Genomic DNA, 21,151 nt, shown 5'->3' on the forward strand with positions numbered 1-21,151 from the left:
CATAAGTGATTTTGTCCGACCCGCATAAGTGTCTCTGGCTTCCTAAGTCTTTATACTGGTTATAGAGAATTCCCTAATGGCGGCTCTTTCTTGAAAGCTGATCTGGAAGGCGTCCGTCTCTAGGGATAAGAGACACTCAGGTTCCGCGATCCTTTGACCTTGACTTCTGTTCCGTGTCAGCCCTCAGTCGGATCAATTAGTACCAGTTATGGTGGTGGTTGTTTGTGATGTGGACACCTGTTCCCTATGATTTGGGCTCAGACCAATCAAAAATATTACAGAGATTTTAAAGTTGTTTGGATGTTTAAAAATATGTAAATAAATGGACAAACCCTGTCAATAAAAATAGGTTTCCACGTTGCTTTATTCTCTATAATCAAATCATCATGCCCAAAGAGTGGGTTGAGAGATTTGTGCTCAAATTTTGGCTAGTAGGCTACAAGTGAAGATGTGTCATTTGTCTAGTCCCAATTCATGCATATTACTAAAACAGAATTTGTCTTGATTAATAGTCTCTGTGAAGTGTAAGATTGGCACAAGAACATCAGGAAATCTGCATGTCTGGACGGAGGTACCTTGGAAGAGCTGCATGTGGGGGCCTATGACTGGAATAGGAAGGTGGCAGGTCAGGACTGAATTTGCATCAGCAGAATGTAAAAGAAGTCCATGTGTGTTGTCCTTGGCTAAAATCCGTGCTATCAGTCTCTCAGTGTCAGCAGCAATAAATTCAGTCACAGTTTTTAAATGAGATGTTATTAACCAGTTTCCTTCCTATTTTAGTAATAGCACAACAGTTAGAAGAGGAACCTTATTGTTTAATATGTAAACAAACATTCTTCCATATTACTGTAAAGAGTGTTTGTTTGAAGTTCCAGGCCACATTGACAAAAAGAAGATGAAAACATCAACATTTTGACCTTGAGATAAGTCTCTAGGGCCAATGTGCTCATAGATCATCTTCTCTTGTTAATATAACCTGCAAAATATTAAAGAACTGTGCAGATCAACATGAAAGAATAAGTGAGATTTTATTAAGCAGCTTTAATAGTATTTAAGTACATTCAGACTCTAATATGATTTTATTATTCTGTTCTGTTCAGAGCATGTTGGTGGAAAAGAAGGAAGATTTAGTTTTACCAATTAATAAGTTTCCTTGACTTTTTAAGGGGATAAACGTGTTCTGCATTAACAGAAAACAAAAAAGAGGAATGAAGAAGAGGACACATAATCACATATTTGTATAAATTGGAAACATATTGTATCCCTCTTGGTCCTTATGAACAAGTGTGCACAGTAGACATAGTATGGAGATTTTATCAGTATAAAATAAAAGTTCTCATGTTTTATCTTGTTCTAAACAAGACATTTGAATGAAACAATGAGGATTAAATTGTTAATTTTTCTAAACAGAAAATCATGTATAAAATGACTTGCAGATTATATGAGCAAAACCAACACTCCTATCTACAGTTGCTAATAAAAGTGTAGATTACAGGAATTTAGGATAAAGGTTTTAGCCCTGCTAGTTTGCTGATTTAAAGGGACATGCTTTTTTAAACTTAAATGCTCAAGCCAATAATAAAAGAAAAAGTTGTGACTGAAAATAGAGTTTGTGGCTCCAATCCTGCAAAGATTTAACTCACATGCTTAATTTTATGCATTGTGCCTAACTTCATTGAGATCACTCACAGAACATAAAGCTTATGCTTAGCACATGCATAAATTTATGCATAGCATATGCATAAATCTCCACAAAATGGTCTTTTTGTGAGGGTCCCAGGTGTGGTTTAGCAGTCACACAGCCCCACTTTAGGGTACATTACTGGGGCCAAGGTATATCAGAGCAGACAACACTGATCACTCAATCTGAGTTTTTGCTCAGTCCATGCTACTTCGTCTCTTCAGTGCCGGATTCTCTGGAAGAACAGCCCCTTGGAGCTACTGGGTGGCGCTTGGAACTTCTCACTCACTCACATACACAATACAGATCCTGCGGAAAGAAAAACTACACCTCCCAGGCAGCCGTGCATGCGCCGCCCGGAGGAGGGAGTGGTGCTCCAGCGGGATTTATTGTGGTTCAGTTTCCGCAGGGACGTGTTTGCAGCAGCTGCTGGGCCTCTATTGTGTCTCCTCCCTCCTGTCTCCCTGGATGCTGCCTGCAGAGTGTGAGGCTACATTAACAACAACGCGTTAACCCTTGAGGGCTCAGCCACGTGCAGGCAGCTAGAGCGAGGAAGAGTCCGCAAGAGATGCTAGCTCATCACGCAGAAGAGATTTCCTCCAGCAGCACCAAGGCATTCCCTGGGGAATACCCCATCTGAGAGCCGTACGGTTGCTTGTGGCGCTCATGAGCAGGTCCCCGGACAATCCTCTCTGAATAGACTGCAGGGAGATGTGGGGAAAGGGGAGCTGCTGCTAACGTGTGAGCAAGAAACAGAAGGGGCTCAAGGAGCTGAAATAGGACAGTGTCCCCGTGGAAGTCTGTTTTAAATGTAACGCTCAGGGTTATGTGTTGCTCTTCAGGCGGATCGGGGCGGAAACTACTACTGCCACAGACCCAGAGGTCCCTTTTCCTTGAGGGAACAACCAGCTCTCCCTGCTGTTTCTTTAAGAGCGCAGGAGGAAAGGGGAGGTGCCAGCCTCTGGAGACTGTGAGTGCTTGAGGAATACAAGGAAGGAAATCCTCGCACAAAGCGGAGCTGGAGCGGAGCTGGCCGGACGCCACCCAGCCGCCCCAGCCCCTCTGTTCATTCAGAGCAGCCAGATGTGTTTGTGGATGGGGAGAAGTTTGAGTCGAGCTAACGTTTGCAGATCAGAGAAGGGGAGTGAGAGAGCAGGGACCCCCTAGTGCTGCTGTTTGGGTGGATTTTCAGTAAGGAATGGAAAGGACACCGTAGGCTTGCTGAGGAGTAAGAAGAGGACAATAGTGAATGGGATCCAGTACCAAGTCATACCTAGAATGCTTCAGAGGTCGTACACGTTTGTTTTATGTTTTCAGTAGAGAGCAACCAAGCAGCCTGCCCCTTCCTTCTGTGACATACAAATCAAAGCTGGTATCCTCAGGAGACAACGACAAGGATCTCTGCCGTTTTAGGAGTGAGTTGGGCACTAAGAGATTATTTGCTTTCAGTAATTTTGATATTTTTTTTTAAATTGGTGAATTCTTTTTTCATTTTGATTTTAATTTTTTCTCCAAGGAACATGGGGCATCCTGCATTAGAATTCAGTGACTGCTACCTGGACAGTCCGGATTTTCGAGACAGGCTGAAATGTTATGAGCAGGAGCTGGAGAGAACCAACAAATTCATAAAGGATGTGATTAAAGATGGGAATGCACTTATCAGTGCTATAAAAAGTAAGTAACATGACATGGCTTTGTTTAAACATTCATTTATACCTGCGCAGTACATACATCATCCATAGCTTTCCAACAATGCTAATAATATCTGTGCATTATTACCATATTATACACTCATCATGTGCTACTATGTAAGGATACTTAAATATATCTGTGCATAACCAAACTCTTGTCTTTTTAATAATAGATGCAACAAATAGACAATAATCATAATTTCCTGTTGTGCATTTGGACAATTTTCTGGCTGCAGTATGTAAGGAAGCTCCAAATATTGCCTCTCTTACAATAAAAGATTTTATTTCACCCACCTTGTCTCTGCAATATGTGAGATATTTTACATATCTCTCAGTAGAAAATTCTCCATTTAAAATGACACTTTCTGTAGTTAGTGTACAGAGCTCTTTTCTCTTCATGGAGTTTTTTCTGAATGTTACTGTTTTTATTGATGGCCCTTTGAACAGACGTTGTAGGGTGAGTGCACCGGGGTAAGTTACGTGTATATTGTCAATATAAGTGCATAGTATACCCCAGTGACAAGTTAGTGTGCTTCACTGAAACAGACAATAATTTTTGTTGATGAGCCACAGTTTTATCAGCTTACTTATTTATGGTATAATGCAGGTAAGTGTGATACAATGTAAGTACAGACACAACATGATGAAGTGTGTTTGTTTGTTTTCCTAACAGGAGGTACCAACATTTTCCAGTATAATTATTACCCCATGTAATGAAGAACAGTTCAAATACAGTAAGGTTAAATGCAACCTTCCATTCTGATTTCTGTAGTGTAGGACCTGAGACTAGAACAAAGATCAATGCACATATTGTACTTCACCTCCATTGATGGTTATAGAGGCCAGAATCCCTTCAGAGGAGATTAGCACTCTGAATCAAAGGGAGAAGACCATGAACAATAGTTAAAATAATACCAATGAAGGCAGCATTTCCCCCCACGTTGAAATGTTCCTCGATGGAATAAGTCTAGAGCAGAGGGAGTCTATTTAAATCATCTTCAATGACTTCAGTGGGAGGTAGGTGCCTAAATGCCTTTGTGAATCCCACCCTCAGACTCTCTGTACCTCTGTATAACACAGGAATAATAGTACTTCTCTACCTGACCGGGGGTATTGTGAGGATATATACGTCAAAGTTTATTAAGTGTTCAGATGCTACGGTGTGGGGGCCAGATAAGTACCTAAGATAAAAGGGTTTCAGTCCTTGGCTATAAAACAGTTGGGGGTGGGGTTATCCATTGTGGTGATTGTACTACAGGAAGTTCTTGTATCTATCACTTTTCCTTTTCCTTTTCTCTCTTTGGTTTTGCCTGTTACAGCTGAGGTCAACCAACTCAGTAGCTACTAGGCCATTGGTTTTCTTATTTGGAAAATGAAAAGCTTCAGTTAGTTCATACAGTGTCAATAAATGGATATTTATTTAAGCAGCTCAATAGCCTGCTGTAAGGATGAGAAGGAGAGAGGTGGAGGGGCTAGATATTGTTCTGCGATTCAGCCCCTTTGTGCCGCTCTGTTGGCACAAAGGGACTGGGAAACCATCAGATCCCCTCAGCTGGGAATTCCCTGGTGTGAGGGAGTCTTCATCTTCAGGACAATCCCAAGCTGGCATATAGTCGGCCTAGCTAGTATCTGTGACACTCTCTGCGACTCCCTGTCAGGAATGGGAAGGGTAATATCCAGAGTGCTAGTGCCCTCTGCTTATTCTCTGCTTGTGTATTGACCTCTTAAGGCCATAACTAGCTAGAGTAGTTTGAGCAGATCTTGAGGCTGGTCTGCCTGGGGCCAGCATAGAATTAGGACCAAAATCTTGGAGCCACAACTGTCCCTGTTGTGCCCCCCTTGATTCTAGTTGCATGCAGTGGATATTGGAATGATTTACTACCATGTTACTTCATTGCATGAATGGACTTTTGCAGGTATAAAACTGGAGTATGGTCAGTGAATCGAACCCACTGGGTACAGTTGTGAATCTGGCTCTGTATGTTCTGCAGTTTGCCTAATTTATTTAATTGGGAGAGGAAAGAAATGCAAGATTTCAGCTGGAAAGCCCAATGCAAGATGTAATTAATTCAAGGGACAAAGAGATGGAAAACTTTGGTTTGCTGCAATTATTTGTTCATAAACTGGACTCCGACTAATGTAATTTTTGGAAACCAAGAGTTACCCAGCATTAGCTTAATGATGCAGTTCTGTAGATATTGTGGCCTGAGTCTCCAAGGGCTCCATTCTCCTCTGCCTTGCATTTTGTGTCATCCTTTAACCTATGCAAAGTGATTGTAAAATGTTGCCTCTGGTGAGGTAGCATTTTACATCACTTTGTGCAGGTATAAATAATGGCAGAAGGTGAAAGGCAGTGGAGAATCAGAGCCTGCATCCTTACAATTTTACCAAAGTTGGGATTGATTCTCCCAAGTCTTTGGCATGTCGAACTCCCATTGAAATAAATGGGAGTTTGGTATCCAGGAAGGGCTTGGAGGATGGACTCATTGGATACTAGGGTGACCAGAAAGCTACTGTGAAAAATCGTGACGGGGGTGGGGGGTAATAGGAGCCTATGTAAGAAAAAGCCCTAAATATCGGGACTGTCCCTATAAAATCGGGAAATCTGGTCACCCTGTTGGATTCAGACAGGACAATACGTACTAGTAACCTTACCTAAGAATAGATAAAAATGTAAGAGCAGTGCTCTTCCATCCCTCTGTTTCTACTGCAACCATTGCAGTGATATTTAGATGCTTGCCTGCCTACTTGGGCTCTATGCTGAAAAGAGAATTTGGCTCTAAAAGTGAGTGGGAATTGTGTGTTTAGCAGATAGATGTTGAAGCCTATTTACTACAGTAATGAGGATATTAGAAATGTATAGGTAGACATCCTGGTACTGTGTTGATCAACCTTGTGTCTAAGACTTTGGTTTGGTAAAATGTCCGGGTCATTAATTTCTTTAATTAAGTACAGTACTCAATCAATTTTAAAGTTTGATTTATTTATGTATTGGCTTCATATTGTGGTGCTGTAAATAATTAGTGTAAAAACTGAAATGTAAGATTTAAAGCAAATTAATTAAATTCATTGTCTGCCAACAGGCTTCTAAAATGCCAAACACCTGCTGTCTCAAAATAACAGGCTGTGCAGAGACTGCAGTCTAGAAGGCTGGATGCAGCATAGTGTGTCTATATATAAACTACGCACAACCTTTTAAATTGTGCAAACTCTAAGCTACCAAGGAAAACTTACAGTTCTCTTACTATTGGGAAATAGGATCTGCTAAGATTTATGACAAGGATGTAGAATAGTTCCCAGATTAAGACTCAAAACTTGAAATTACCTTTAATATGCATAACTTCCAGCTTGTGTGCGTGCAGAACAATATCAAGCTGCTCTCAAGATCTACCATAAAATAAGACTGAAGCTTGATTCTCCTCTCACTTATGTTCATGTAACTCTAAAGATGTCAATGGAGCATTTCTTAAGTTACACTAGTGTGAAAGGGGAGAGGGGTCTCACTTCTCCAGAATTTTGGTAAGTATTACAGGAATCAACACTCATGTGCATAAACAGAGGACATGCATGGATTCCGTAGTGGGGAGTATCTTCTGAATTCTTTGCAAGATCTTCCAGATGTATGCAGGGTTTTTTTTGTCTTGTTTATCTACTTGTCTCGAGGATTTTTTTTAAATGCCAGATGTTATTGCATGATCTAAAGTAAGAAAATATTAAATAACTTATTACGTTGTCTAGCAATTAAAGTTTGTCAAAGAATGAGAATTAGCTAATAAAATCTGCAGAAAATTCTAGCTGAATCTCTAGAGGTTTTTCAAACAAACAAACAAACAAACAAACAAACCTCTAATATTTGGTGGTACATTAAATAAAAGCCAAAGGGAAAAAAAAAGAAAAGGTTTTCAGAGGCACAAAGGGCAGTTAGGTGCCTTATACCTATTGAACGTTATTTGAATGAATTCCATTTGTACTATGGCTGTCAAGCAATTAAGAAAATTAATTGTGCAATTAAAAAAAATCATGATTAATTGCACTGTTAAACAATAATAGAATACCATTTATTTAAATATTTTTGGATGTTTTCTACATTTTCAAATATATTGATTTCAATTACAACAGAAGACAAAGTGTAAAGTGCTCACTTTATATTTTGATTACAAATATTTGCACTGTAAAAAACAAAAGAAATAATATTTTTCAATTCACTTAATACAACTACTGTAGTGAAATCTTTTTATCATGAAAGTTCAACTTACAAATGTAGAATTATGTACAAAAATAACTGCATTAAAAAATAAAACAATGTAAAGCTTTAGAACCAGAAGTCCACTCAGTCCTACTTCTTGTTCAGCCAATCGCTCAGACAAACAAGTTTGTTTACATTTACAGAAGATAATGCTGCCCATTTCTTGTTTACAGTGTCACCTAAAACTGAGAAAAGGCATTCACATGGCACTGTTGTAGCTGGCATCGCAAGATATTTACATGCCAGATGTGCTAAAGATTCGTATGTCCCTTCATGCTTCAACCACCATTCCAGAAGACATACGTCCATGCTGATGACAGGTTCTGCTCGATAATGTTCCAAAGCAGTGCAGACCGACATGTTCATTTTCATCATCTGAGTTAGATGCCACCAGCAGAAGATTGATTTTCTTTTTTTGGTGGTTCGGGTTCTGTAGTTTCCGCATCACTGTTGCTCTTTTAAGACTTCTGAAAGCATGCCGACATCTCATCCCTCTCAGATTTTGGAAGGCACTTCAGATTCTTAAACCTTGGGTCGAGTGCAGTAGCGATCTTTAGAAATCTCACATTGGTACCTTCTTTGTGTTTTGTCAAATCTGCAGTGAAAGTATTCTTAAAACAAACAATATGTGCTGGGTCATCATCTGAGATTGCTATAACATGAAATATATGATAGAATGTGAGTAAAACAAAGCAGGAGACATACAATTCTCCCCCAAGGAGTTCAGTCACAAATGTAATTAACACATTATTTTTTTAACTAGCGTCATCAGCGTGAAAGCATGTCCTCTGGAATGGTGGCCGAACCATGAAAAGGCATACAAATATTTAGCATATCTGGCATGTAAATACCTTGCGATGCCGGCTACAAAAGTGCCATGTGGATGCCTGTTCTCACTTTCAGGTGACATTGTAAATAAGAAGTGGGCAGCATTAGCTCCTGTAAATGTAAACAAACTTGTTTGTCTTAGCAATTGGCTGAACAAGAAGTAGTACTGAATGGACTTGTAGGCTCTAAAGTTTTACATTGTTTTGTTTTTGAGTGCAGTTATTTAACAACAAAAAAATCAACACTTGTAAGTTGCACTTTCACAATAGAGATTTCACTACAGTACTTGTATGAGGTGAACTGAAAAATACTATTTCTTTTATCATTTTTACAGTTCAAATATTTGTAATCAAAATAATATCAAGTGAGCACTGTACACTTTGTATTCTGTGTTGTAATTGAAATGAATCTATTTGAAAATGTAGAAAAACACCCAAAAATATGTAATAAATTTCAATTGGTATTCTGTTGTTTAGCAGTGCAATTAAAGCTGCGATTAATCGCAATTAATTTTTTGAGTTAATTGTGTGAATTAACTGTGATTAATCAACAGCCCTAATTTGTACCTTTGAAAATCTGCCCTGATATGGTTAGGTGCCCTTTGTAAGTGGTTTGGAGACACTTTTATGAGGAATGCAAATGAAGAGACTAAAATATTTAAGAATATGGACAAATACATAATGATGTACTACTATCCATTGCTAAGCTGCATGTCTGAGGTAATTTAGTGGATAAATTTTAGTGCACCCTTTAAAAAATTATTGAAATGCATCACATTGTAGGTTTCCTGTATTAAATGCTGTAATGTAGTTTCAGGAGGTGGATATTTTTCTGAGGTTGAGTGGGTTGCTGGCTTACTTTGTGGGGGGAAAAATGCACTTTTTTCATCCCATCTTTAAGCCTATTTCCCAAGTCAGCTGAGAGACGAGCACTAAACTCTGAGGGGCCTGAAAGGAACTCTTTTTTATGTCATCAGATTGGCAGTGCTTCACTGTCAATAATGTTAATTTGTTTTACCTGCTCTAATGAATGTATTCTCAAAGCAGCCTTGTTAATTATTTTCCATATGTTCTCGTGAGTCTTTCCCCCCGACCCATGATAGAGTAGTCTCAATTTCCAGACCACATTATACCCTTTCCTGTTAGAATCTCTAAAGTCTGTGTAGATTTCAACATAGTCTATTTCTTTAAATTAATTCTTTGTGTGTGTGTGTGTGTGTGTGTGTGTGCGCGTGCACCCTGGATTTTCCCTAAGAAAAAGGTAGAGGGTCAGGAGGGAGGAAATCTAAGTAAGATTCCACGCATAGTGTCTCTCAGATGGTTTGCAAGGAGTGGGGAGGAGAGACCTGGTCCACCCTCCCCACCCCAAAATGACCGGACTTGGGGGATCTGCCAGAGGTTAGAATTATCCCCTGGGATGTTCTGTATATTGACACTAGCTCAGTAGCATCACCCTGGCCCACGCCCATCAGCTCAGCTTGGACTGAGCTGAGCTGACAGTACTTCTTCTGACTGCTGTTCCTGAACTGCCTACCGAAAGAGTGAGGGTGTGGGGGAATCCACAGGGTGGAGGGCTTTAGCAGAAAAGTTCAGACAACTTCAGATTGTATTAATTTTTGTGCTGATTGTTCATTGGATCATGGGACAGGGGGGTGCTGTGATGGTGATAGGACGGTGGAGGGGAAGAGAAGAAAGACATGCCTATCCCTTTGGGCTTGCTTTGTCCTGCAGGTTGCAGAACCCCATCCCCTTGGAGCCACAGTGAAGGAGCATCTGGATCAGAACACCAGGTTAGGGAATGTGCCATGGAGGTGACACTTTGACAGAGGGAACTCCTCACTCCGAGATTTTCTTCCATGTATGGATCCATGGGGGTCAGATCTGGTCTGGAGTATTTATTCAGAGATAGGTAGGTCATAAAAAGCTATGTAGGGTGGGCTCTCTAAGTCAGACCTGAAAGTAACAAAGCAGGGATATGAATGTAGGTTTGAACATCCTTAATTTTTGTAATGAAAAGCAGAGCTCCCTTTCCTTTCTCTCTATGCATCTGTTTCTCCAGTCTATCCCTCAAGAGAGACTCTGCAAACTTAAGAGTCTGGAATGACAAACGCTTTTCCAGGCTATCAAAGCTCCTCCCTTTTTTCACACCCCTTTCAGGGGGATGCAGAAGAGAATTTAAAATCCAGCACTGTTGAGTTTTGGCCAGCACTGCAGACCTCTGCATAGGCAAGGCATTGGCCATCTCTTGCTAAATTTGAATGTGGGAATGCTGATCCAATGGAGTATTTCCCCAGTTAAAGAAAAGGAGGTAGAGTGAGAAGAGACTCCCATGTAAATTGCATGTTTGCTTTGATGACTTTGTAGCTAATGTTACTAGTTAGGAAGTGAATGATAGTAAAAAAGGCTGGTACTGATAGTGTGGCTGTGAGCTCTCTGCAGAGCTGGATTGCTTGGGCATTAGAAAGAGAGTTGTTTCTCACTTATTTCAAATATCTCAACTTGGAAAAAATAAAACATTTATGTTATATAGCAATTTGTACCGAGAAATAAATGTTGGTCCCTTTTCTGTGCTACAGAAGGAAAAGCTGACAGGGACTTTGTCTGCGGTCTTGAGACCATCACTCTATGACTCAGCTCCTTCATCTGTAAAACACAGATAATGCTTCACCCCTTCTTTTCTTTTTTTTTTTTAAAGCACTATGAGATCTTTGGATGCAAAGTAATACATGGGACTGCTTTTATGGGATGCAGAATGCGTTCAACTCCCGTTAACTGTTACAAAGACTTGTGATTGTCAAATCATGTCAGTTTAAAACAGGAAAGAATGCTAAAAATAGTGTTGGATACCACACTTGCCCCTGAGACCTGCTAAAAGTTTTTGTAGTTTTACAACCACATTTTTCTCTCTTCTCTTCTGCTGCTGTGTGAAAAACCCACACAAACTGATATACAGGATTCACTGTGAAACTGACTAGACCCAAAGTGCTGTCATACGCTAACTCTAAACTAACTGAAAACAGAGAAAAAATGGTTTTTCTCTAATCTGGTTCAGTTATAATAATCTCGGGTGTAAAGTGCAACTGAAGTAGAGAACACATTTCTGTCTCAATAATGTTTGTTGTTGTTGGCTATATCCCTTTTAAATTAGAGCTGAGAGCAATCAGCACCACTGGAAGCATCAGATTTTTATTTTTAGCCCGGTATGTGTTTTAGTGATGTCAATATAACATTCATGGTACAACATACACGCAATACTGTTGATCAGAGAGCGAAGAAGTAACTTCGGTTATTTCCTTTCCTCTTCCGAACCCCTGTCCTCTCTTTCCAAGACCATGGCCTAGATGGTCTACCAGTGGTACTACAGAGCCATATGGCTAGCATTGTCATTTCCTGGGCAATTGTCCTTTCTCCCTTTAAAGCAGAAATGCTCCAGAGCTTGACTTTTTCTCTTTTATTATATGTACCTGCCCTCCTTCTCTTCTGTGCAGGTGCAGAGAGAGCTACAAAAGCATTGGGAAACGAGCTGAAATTCCTGCTCTTCATATTATCATGGGCATCATTCTTGCTTGCACCTCACAAGATGGAGACTCTCTTTCTATGGCAGCATGGGGCTTTGCACGAACAAACTAAGCTGTGGCAGCCAGTTCTATTCACAGGAATCCTGTACTAAAACAAACAATGAAGAGATTTTTCATAAATGACAAAAAAGCTCAGAAACCTGGAGAACTCCTCTTAGCAAGAGGTTTTAGATTAAGGCTTTCAGGAAATAAATGGACCATTTCTGTGCTTCAGAGTCTCATTGTGGAGTAAATCATTCAATGGAAAAGCCCGGACAGATGATTAAAATAATATGCATCCACTGATTGAACTCTACTGTGGTAATTAACAGAGAGCTGATCCCAGTCATGGCTAAATGCTCAGAGCAGGCAGGTGAAAAAAACAATTAGTGTAATGTAGTGTTGCTCCTTAATACAGATTCTCCCAACACTAGAACTTCCTTCTGTTACAGAACTGCTCTAGCAGGGGAGTATTTGTAGTTGTTTTCCAGACAGGGTAAACTTCCTATTCTTCATCTTCAGGATGTGACAGGGACTCTGCCAAAGTCCACATCTTGAAATGGCTTCTTCGCAAGTCCACCTCCAGCCCTTCCATTTAAGCAGTGATGCAGGTCTTGTTATTCCATTTACTTCCTATTTGCAATTCCATCTCTGTGCATCTTACAACACTGTCCCGGGCATGTGAAATGCCCTGCCAAGTCACCAAGCCACACTTACACTAACCCTCATATTGTCTTCCTCATTCTCCTTCTCTCCCCACCCACTGCTACATATGTACACTCTTCCCCCGCCCCATTCTTCTTTCTTACTTTCTGAACTTTTAAAACTCCATTTAAATATTTTGCTGAATTGAAAGAATGAACACACTGGGCTAATTTAAAAAAAAAACAAAAAACCCCCAGCGTCATGTTATGCTTGCAATCAATTGCAGGAACAGTGGAGCCAACACAAATTAACTTGGGACACAAATTTCTGAATTTAGACATCTAACTGCCTAACTGTGCCTGTAAATCCAGCATATCATTCATGCCTTTAGGACAGGTAAAAATTTAGAGGTCGGATCAAGTTTTCTGGGAAAACTTGGCTCCTAGGGTAGAGTCATCATTTTTTGTTATGATTAGCAAAAAAAAAAAAAGATATTATTCAAATCCATCCGTACACTAAAACTAAACGTTAATTTTTTTGCTTAAGGTTCAACACAGCTGTTGTCCTGCGCTCTTCTTCTCCTACATCCTGTGCGCCTGCATCTAGGTGTCTCTGGCCTCTCCCTTGTCACTTCCAATACCTTTTGGTTGGAAAAGCCTGCTGGTTAATGTGTGCTAAGTTTCCTCCCGCAGAAAAGTCTCCAAACCCGCCTATCCATGAAACATTCAAACTATAATAACTATATATGGACCTTGTTCTGTATTGCTCCCACCTGTGACTTTACTGTAAGCTCTTCAGGACAGGGTTGTGATGGTCTCTTGTCTCAGCTCAGCTGCTGTACAGCAGCACCACACTCACTTATCTATCTTTGCTGTTACCACAAGATAGCACCAGTCCCTGTGATAGCTCAATGCTAGAAAATTTTATCAATTCCTTTCTGAATTCTTCAGCTTGCTCTGACGCCCCAGCATCAGGTTTTTCTCAGTGCAGGCTGGGTGGTCTTACCACCCCCTTCCTTACACCAGTGGAGGATCTGGCACATTTGTTGAAAGTCATTGTAGTCCCATTGACTTTGATGGGGCTTCACCAGCAGAGAATCTGGACCAGTGTACATATATCACTAAGATTCATATGCTTCTGGGGTGACCTGGGTACAGCACTATGTGAAGGGCCCTACCAAATTCACAGCCATGAAAAGCGCATCATGGACCATGAAATCTGGTCTTTTGTGTGCTTTTACCCTATACCATACAGCTTTCAGGAGGAAGACCAGCATTTCTCAAATTGGGGGTCGTGACCCAAAAGGGAGTTGCAGGGGGGTGGCAAGGTTATTCTAGGGGCATTGCGGTATTGCCGCCCTTACTTCTGTGCTGCCTTCAGACCTGCGCGGCTGGAGAGGGGTGGCTGTTGGTGGCTGGGTGCCCAGCTGTGAAGGCAGGGCCACACCAGCAGCAGCACAGAAGGGTGGCGATACCATACCGTACTTACGTCTACAGTGCTGCTGCTGGAGGTGGCTCTGCCTTCAGAGCTGGGCTTCCAGCCAGCAGCCGTTGCTCTCCAGCTGCCCAGCTCTGCAGGCAGCACCACCTCCTAGCAACAGTGCAGAAGTAAGATTAGCAGTACCGCACCCCTCCTACAATAACCTTGTGACCCCCCCACAACTCCTTTTTGGGTCTGGATCCCTACATTTACAACACCGTGAAATTTCAGAGTTAAATAGCTGAAATCATGAAATTTATGACTGTGAAATTGACCAAAATGGAGCGAGAATTTGGTAGGGCCCTAACTATGTGCAATGGTAGGAGACGTCAGGATGACTCATGAAATTGGGTATTTGTACATCAAACATGTCTTAACACTTAAGGTCTGATGATACAATAGCCTTTTTGGCAGCATTAGATAAACGTCAGAGCCTTGCCAGGTTTGAAGTAGGTAATATATTTTGATGCAGCACGTCAGGAAGTCAGATGTGCAGTAGTATATTAGCTGGATCCAGAAATGGACTTAAGTACCTAATGGCCACTTTTAGGTGTCCAAGTCCAACATCTGGATGCTACTGGGATCTTCAAAATCCTGGCTCAGATGCCGCCTAGGTGCCTGAGTTCCTGCAAGTAAGCGTATGCACAGCCACCTCTGTCTAGGTGCATGGGCACCTATCTCACACCTAAACCTCAGCAGGATCTTCCGACTAGGTGTTCCCCTGCCTTTCCGAACTGTGGGGCCAGTTTTGGTAGGTGTTTTCAGAACATGCCTAAACCCACACAAAATGGCCGGGCGGGGGGAGCAGGAGGAGGCCTCCCTTATAACCTTTAGCCCAGGGACTAGGGCACTCACTTGGAGACCTGGGTTTAATTCCCTGCCTCTGCCTGATATGGAGCAGGGATTTGAACGTGAGTTTCCCACCTCTCAGGTGAGTACTACTGGACCTTCTCTTTTTTTTCTCTCTCTCTCTCGCCCAAGGTATATTTAATTCTTTGCACACAGTCAAATAACTTCAACAGGAGAGCTTGAGATTCCCACAACAGAATATCCCGTAATCCAGAATACTTCTGCCCTGACACACACATACATGTTTCTTGCAAAATACAGTGTAGGCAGTCAACTCCAGGGCCAGGTTCATGGCTGAGAATCCCCAGCAGAGATTGGGGCCACCTTCTGGCCCAAACTTTAGGTGCCTAATTCCCTGAGAGGGGCAGGGATTAGGCCATAGCCCTCTCCTTGGCATTTCCTATTGGCTAGCCTAGGTGGTTCCTTGCTCGGCATGCTGGCTTTTGTGGATCCCATTCTTAAGCACCTAACTCTCGCCCTGCATTTTACAGAGAGCCTACCAACCTAATTTGGGGCTGCAGATACCACTGGGTGGCAAGGCACCTAAAAGTTAGGCATAGCAACACCTAGGTCCCTTTGTGGATCTGGCGCTATAAGAACAGGTGTATTTTTAGTACCGACTTTGAACTGTTTTGCCCTCCATGTGGTTAATTGTATTGGTTTTGGAATCTGTCCCATTATTTTGTTGGATGATGTTTAGTATAGAGAGTAATGTGACATTCTGGCCGTAGACCTTATGTTCTCTTCTAGTCTCTGCTCTTCTCTCACAATCTGATATAAAATGGGGTTTGATTGCTAAGTTGTGTGTGTGTGTGTGCGTGTGCGTGAGAGAGAGTTTGCATGTGTGCTAAACCTTACTCTTGAAATGAAATTTTGTATGTAATTTTGTACATCACTTTTTTATTTCTCAATTTGCCTACACATAAGAACCTGTTCAGTTTCCAATTCTCTCTGCAGCACAAGGGTAAAATCCCTACTGGGCTGGGGGCATGACTAGTGATGAGAAAAATGCAATGAGCGAAACAGCTCATTTTGGGGAGAGCAGGTTTAGCATCTGTGATGGGGGCCCTTGGAGGTATTAGTCTCTCATAGGTCAGGAGGTCCTGTACTGAAAGAGACCTGCTGATCCTGTGCTTGAGTTGGCAGGTAGCAATGTATCACGCATCCCTGATTCCTTTTGTCAGCAGTTCCTCTTAGCAGAATATTCAGGCCTCTTCTCTGCCTATAATGCACATGTTTACAGGGCAGATCCTGCGTATCCACCCTGAACTGGGTGTAGAACTCACAATAGAGAATGAACTGGTGTAGTGCTGGTGCATGGAAGTGTGGGGGAGTGGATGTTGAGGATCCCATTCAATGGTCTGCAGGGCCTGTGTATCACAGATCTGCTCTCCATGAGCTATCCTAATTTACTGACCCAGAAGATGATGGTTTTGGGCCTGGAGGATCTGGTACTATAGGGCTGCAGTGGCCTGCAGTGCTGAAGGCATAGCAGCCCTGGGCTGTTACTTCATTGAAGCAGCGGTAGCAGTCATGGAGCGGCCTGAGGGGAAAATTCTGTTCTCTCTAACTACTGCAGAAGCCCCGTGTGCCAAGCTATTTTATAGAGGCTTGGCATGTAGGGATGCAGACTTGGCCTATAACATTAAGTTGTATCTCTCTAAGGGATTTGTGGCTGTTACTGAGTGCATAAACCACATAGTATTTTTGCAGTAATGCATCCAGCATTTAAACAGAACAGAACATTATTATGAAGATGGGAAGGGGTGTCTTCTATCACATACACCCTCTCCCTGCCACTGCAGTAAAGACTGAAAAATCTTCCCACAGATATAAGCTCTGCACACATAAAAGACTTGACATCGAGTCACTTGCATTAAGTTATCCCATCCTACAAAGAGAGCTACAGTTCAGAGCCAGCATATGATACATTAATGAAGAAGTTTATGGAAAGCCTCCCTGCAGATACACAGAAAAGACATTTCTGTCTCCTGAAAAGCCACACATTTAATTTCCCTGTACGCTTAAAAGGAATCCTGAAAAAAGTATACACAGCTCCTCTGATACCCCCAGTCCAAACAAATGTGAAAGGACTAACTTTGCATCCAGTGTCTGTAATACAGCTGCTATTATATCGATCTGGCTTTTATAAAAAAAACATTCCTTTTCTTTCTGTTTCCTTCTCTGCCCCTGTACACTCCATAATCTCTGCACTTTATCAGTCATGTGTCTCAGCTGGTGTCAGTGAATGACTTGGAGCCACATCCTGCTTTCATTTAAGACAATAACAAAACTCTTATTGGCTTTAATGGGCACGGGATCAGGTCCCTGACTAATAATACAGCTGTTAAAACAAATGATTAGTAACTGGTCTGCATGGCCTTGTTTTCCTTGGTAATCCTGCCTTTTCTGTCCAGAGTGTGTCTGAAGACTCTGAATTTCTCATTATATCAGTGGGTGACAGTCCCACTGTAAAATCTGAATGCATCAGACTAAAATAAACTATTGTTTATTATTTTTTCAAAATATTATTATTACTGTAGCATTAAGAGCCATAATTAGGGTACAAATCCAGAAGAAAGACAGTTTGAACAATCCTGCCCATAAGAGGTATTGTAAGAGGTCAGTCCAGCATCTTTGTACATGGTGAATCTAGCACCTCCATCCCTTCATTAAACTTTTCACTTACGGGACTCCTGGACAGGTTTATAAGGAGAAGCAAAACATGACTCCTCCTTCACTTTATTTTATCCTTTTTCTCCCTACTGCTTTTCCCTTCCCTCTCTTCTATTTATTTTCTTAAGCATTACTAAAAACCCTCCCAATTCTCCTGTCTGACTCTAAAACCTGCTGCATATAACATTGAAATGACTTCCTTCCTTCCTTCCTTCCTACCTTAACTACCAGCATAATTTGCTTTGGGTATTAGACTGGCCTTGAGCTGGAGACAAATAAAAGATTGTCTTGCCTTTGGGGGAGGGCAAACAGTTCACCAAGGTGCTACCCTCCCTTTGGCAAGATCACCACCTTGCATCTGTCACCTACTTCCTGTTCTCCCACTGACCTCATCCTAACCAAATTAGGTTTTAATGCTGGTAAGGAGCACATATCAATTTACATCTCTTCACTGATGTACATACACCACTCTGGAACCCTCCCCCAGAGTTTATGGGGGACACTTTCAAAGGCACTAATGGCAGCCATTTCCCCTTAATTCTTTTGCTACAATTTAGTAAGGCATTGTTGCTCAGACCACCTCTACAGCTGCAGAACCACAATCCTAACATTCAGGATGCAATGCACCATATGCTGATTCAGTTAGGAACCCGTCCTTTGCAAGAAAGAGAAAGAAGCCCTCAGTGATAGACTGCTTGTTAAAGTCTTGCAGAGGCCTGTGGGGCTCTGATACTGCTCTACAGGGATAAAGCTTGTGGTTTGTGGCACCCTCCACTGCCCCGGGATGCTAACTCATGGCCTTGTGACAATGGACTAATCCTATAAAAATACTGCAGTATTCTACAGTAATGGTGCCAAACCCTAAAACGTACAGTAGTGATTCTGCATTGTGTGAGGCCATTGCTGTACTATATTTGTATAAGGTATTCCCACATTTCTTTTGTTTTAGAAAGGTGCTGTGGTTTCCCGTATGGTTTCTTGTGCTTTTCCAGGAGCAGTCTGGAATTCAGATTCAACATCCCAAAGCTCTGAAGTAGTATTTGAGTTTCAGAAAACAAATACTGTGTGTGAATGTGTGGATTTCAGATAAGGCGCCAATTAGGTCTGTTCTCCTTGTTGGGCGTTTGAGTTCTAGTGGATCGTATGCAGGACACGTAAGAAGAAGCCGCCAACCAGCTTTGAGCCAGTGAGTGCCTCAGGCAGTGGGCGGGCAAGTTTGTTTTCAAAAGCTGTTGGCCACAATAGCTCTTTGATGCAGATACAGAGACTCCGAGGCCCCAGGTTGTTGCAGATCTGAAACAGATGTGCCTCAAAAAAAGTGTGGTGTTCAGATCTAGACAAGAGAGAGTGGAAACAGTCATAAAATGCAGACACAATATTTTATATTCCAGTTTTAAGGCTGTACTTCTCTCTAATACGTGCTTGTTAGACTGAGCTTCTCACCAGATAAGATTCACTCCTTCAGCACCTAGTCACTGTAGTGCTTGACCTGCCTTGTGACTAGAGTTAAAGGCTCATTATTTTTCAGGCAAGTAGTAGGTCAGCTTCCAAGGCAAGTGTCTGAGGTCATGGATTCCTGCATAAATTACATCCTACTAGAGTCTCCTGACTTCGGAAGTGCTGAAGTATTTGTGCCCCCTCTCTCTCTGTTGCTCACATTCACGGACGCCTCAGGAATTGTCCACTATTTAGTGGTGACCCCTAACCAGATAGAATTGTGGGAATTGTAGCCTCCTCCTAGGGAGCTGTTGGTTTCACTGAATACACTGTGCCGTAGCTTACATCCTTGCTGTCTCCACAACCTGTACAAACACCCCTTGGCACCCCTTAATATGAAGAAAGCTCTGAAAACTCGTTTTCCCATCTCATCACAAAGATCCAGGTCGGGTGTTTTAAATTATGTTTGTTGTGTTTCATGATACTCCTTTGTCATGGACATCAGAGATGCCTGCAGTAGAATTCAATATACTAGTAATACTTTGCAGTTATGTAGTGCCTTCCATCCAAGGAACTGAACACACTTTACAAACATTGCCATGAGGTAGGATAGTAATATTATACCCATTTTATAGAAGAGGAAACTGAGGCAGAGAGGCGAAGAGATAGCAAACTCATATCCTATGAAAATCAATATGAGTTGTGGGAACTCCGCATCCTGCAGGACAGGGGCCCTACATCGTTTGCCCAAAGTCACGCAGGAAGTTCTTGGCAGACTCAGGAATAGAATGGACACCTTCTGACTCTCTGTCCTGTGCCTTCACACACTCCTTCCTTTCGCATCTTCTGTCACCTTTACTGGCATCCCATCCATAAAGAGTTATCTGTATCTCTGTGGGCTTGGTAGTTATTGTGTTGCTGGCTAATGGGTAAACTAGGGAGTTAAATCCATCAGAGCTAGCTTTGGACTGCAGGAACCAAAAGTGCTATGGGCCATAAAGAGCTCCTGTAGTCTATACTCAGACACAGACTGGGTGGTCAAACTGTCAGAGAGGCAGAAGCTTTAGGGTACAGCCTGTTTCACTCATCCTGAATATGAAGAGGTGCTTGGGTCAAGTGGGACCCACTTAAACTGGCAAAGAAAGGCTAAGTAAGGTAAGACTCTGCCTGTAGGTTTGTTGTTTTAACCCTTTTTTCTCCGTTTGTTCTGTTCCTTTGGGCAAATAAAACTATTTTGAAGAAGCTGTCCTGAGTCACTACAATTTCATACTGGTCACAATTCCTGGAGAGAATGGAGGGAAGTCTGTAACAGGGTCTAAATCCATTTGGGCCTGCCAAGGTAATGGGGTTGGTAAATGGGGTGCTGTAGCCTAGTCAGTTAAGTCTAAAAGTGGGCTTAATCCCAGGGTTTTGTTCTGGGAGGCATGCCAGTGTAGACCTGTCACTTGGAAAGGGTGGCCTCAGAGAGACAGAGGGAGAAGGCAAAGATACAGCTCATCCCTGAACCATAATGCCATCTGTTTCAGAATCCAGTGGAAAACATTATTGACATTTTTCATTTACCAAAAATCTGCAGACTGTAGTTTTGACAAACTAAAAATTTCTATAGCCATTTAGACAGCATTTTGATCATTACAGGAAAACAATTGATAACATTTCTAGAAAAAAATTGAAAAGATCAGTTTCAAAACCTTTGAATTTCTTTATGAAATTAATTTTCCATTTTTCAGCCAGTTCCAGTTCAAATTATTTTTGCTCTCTGTGCATTGGTAAGATGTTCCAAACTTATCGAGTAGCAAGAGCTTTCTGAAAATTCAGAGCTTAATTTTGGTGAGGGTGGGTGTTTCTGACCTGAGTATCTTGTACAATCCTCATTTCTTTATCAGATTGGATCCTTGTTAGATAAACTATAATTCTCCATAGAGTGCTGATTTTGCTTTCTTGCTACGTCCAAGATCTTCATTGTATTGAGAAGTGTCTTTTGAGTCACCAAATTCTCCTGGAGGTAAATGTGAGTTAAGGATCAGATGTTTTCATGTAAAAATAGAAGTCAGACCGTTAAT

General features: G+C 41.6%; 1 protein-coding gene across 1 annotated transcript in view; it reads left to right on the plus strand.

Moving 5' to 3' along the window:
* Nucleotides 1-2,068: 2,068 nt before the first annotated feature.
* Nucleotides 2,069-21,151, plus strand: part of OPHN1 (oligophrenin 1) — a 121,621-nt gene continuing 102,538 nt past the window's right edge. Inside the window, exons 1-2 of the mRNA XM_074962373.1 lie at nucleotides 2,069-3,096; nucleotides 3,198-3,355. Coding sequence (XP_074818474.1) covers nucleotides 3,202-3,355 — 154 coding nt within the window. The 5' untranslated portion in view covers nucleotides 2,069-3,096; nucleotides 3,198-3,201. The remainder of the gene's footprint in view (nucleotides 3,097-3,197; nucleotides 3,356-21,151) is intronic.

Source organism: Natator depressus, chromosome 9, assembly GCF_965152275.1.
Source record: "Natator depressus isolate rNatDep1 chromosome 9, rNatDep2.hap1, whole genome shotgun sequence".
Taxonomy (NCBI): Eukaryota; Metazoa; Chordata; order Testudines; family Cheloniidae; genus Natator; species Natator depressus.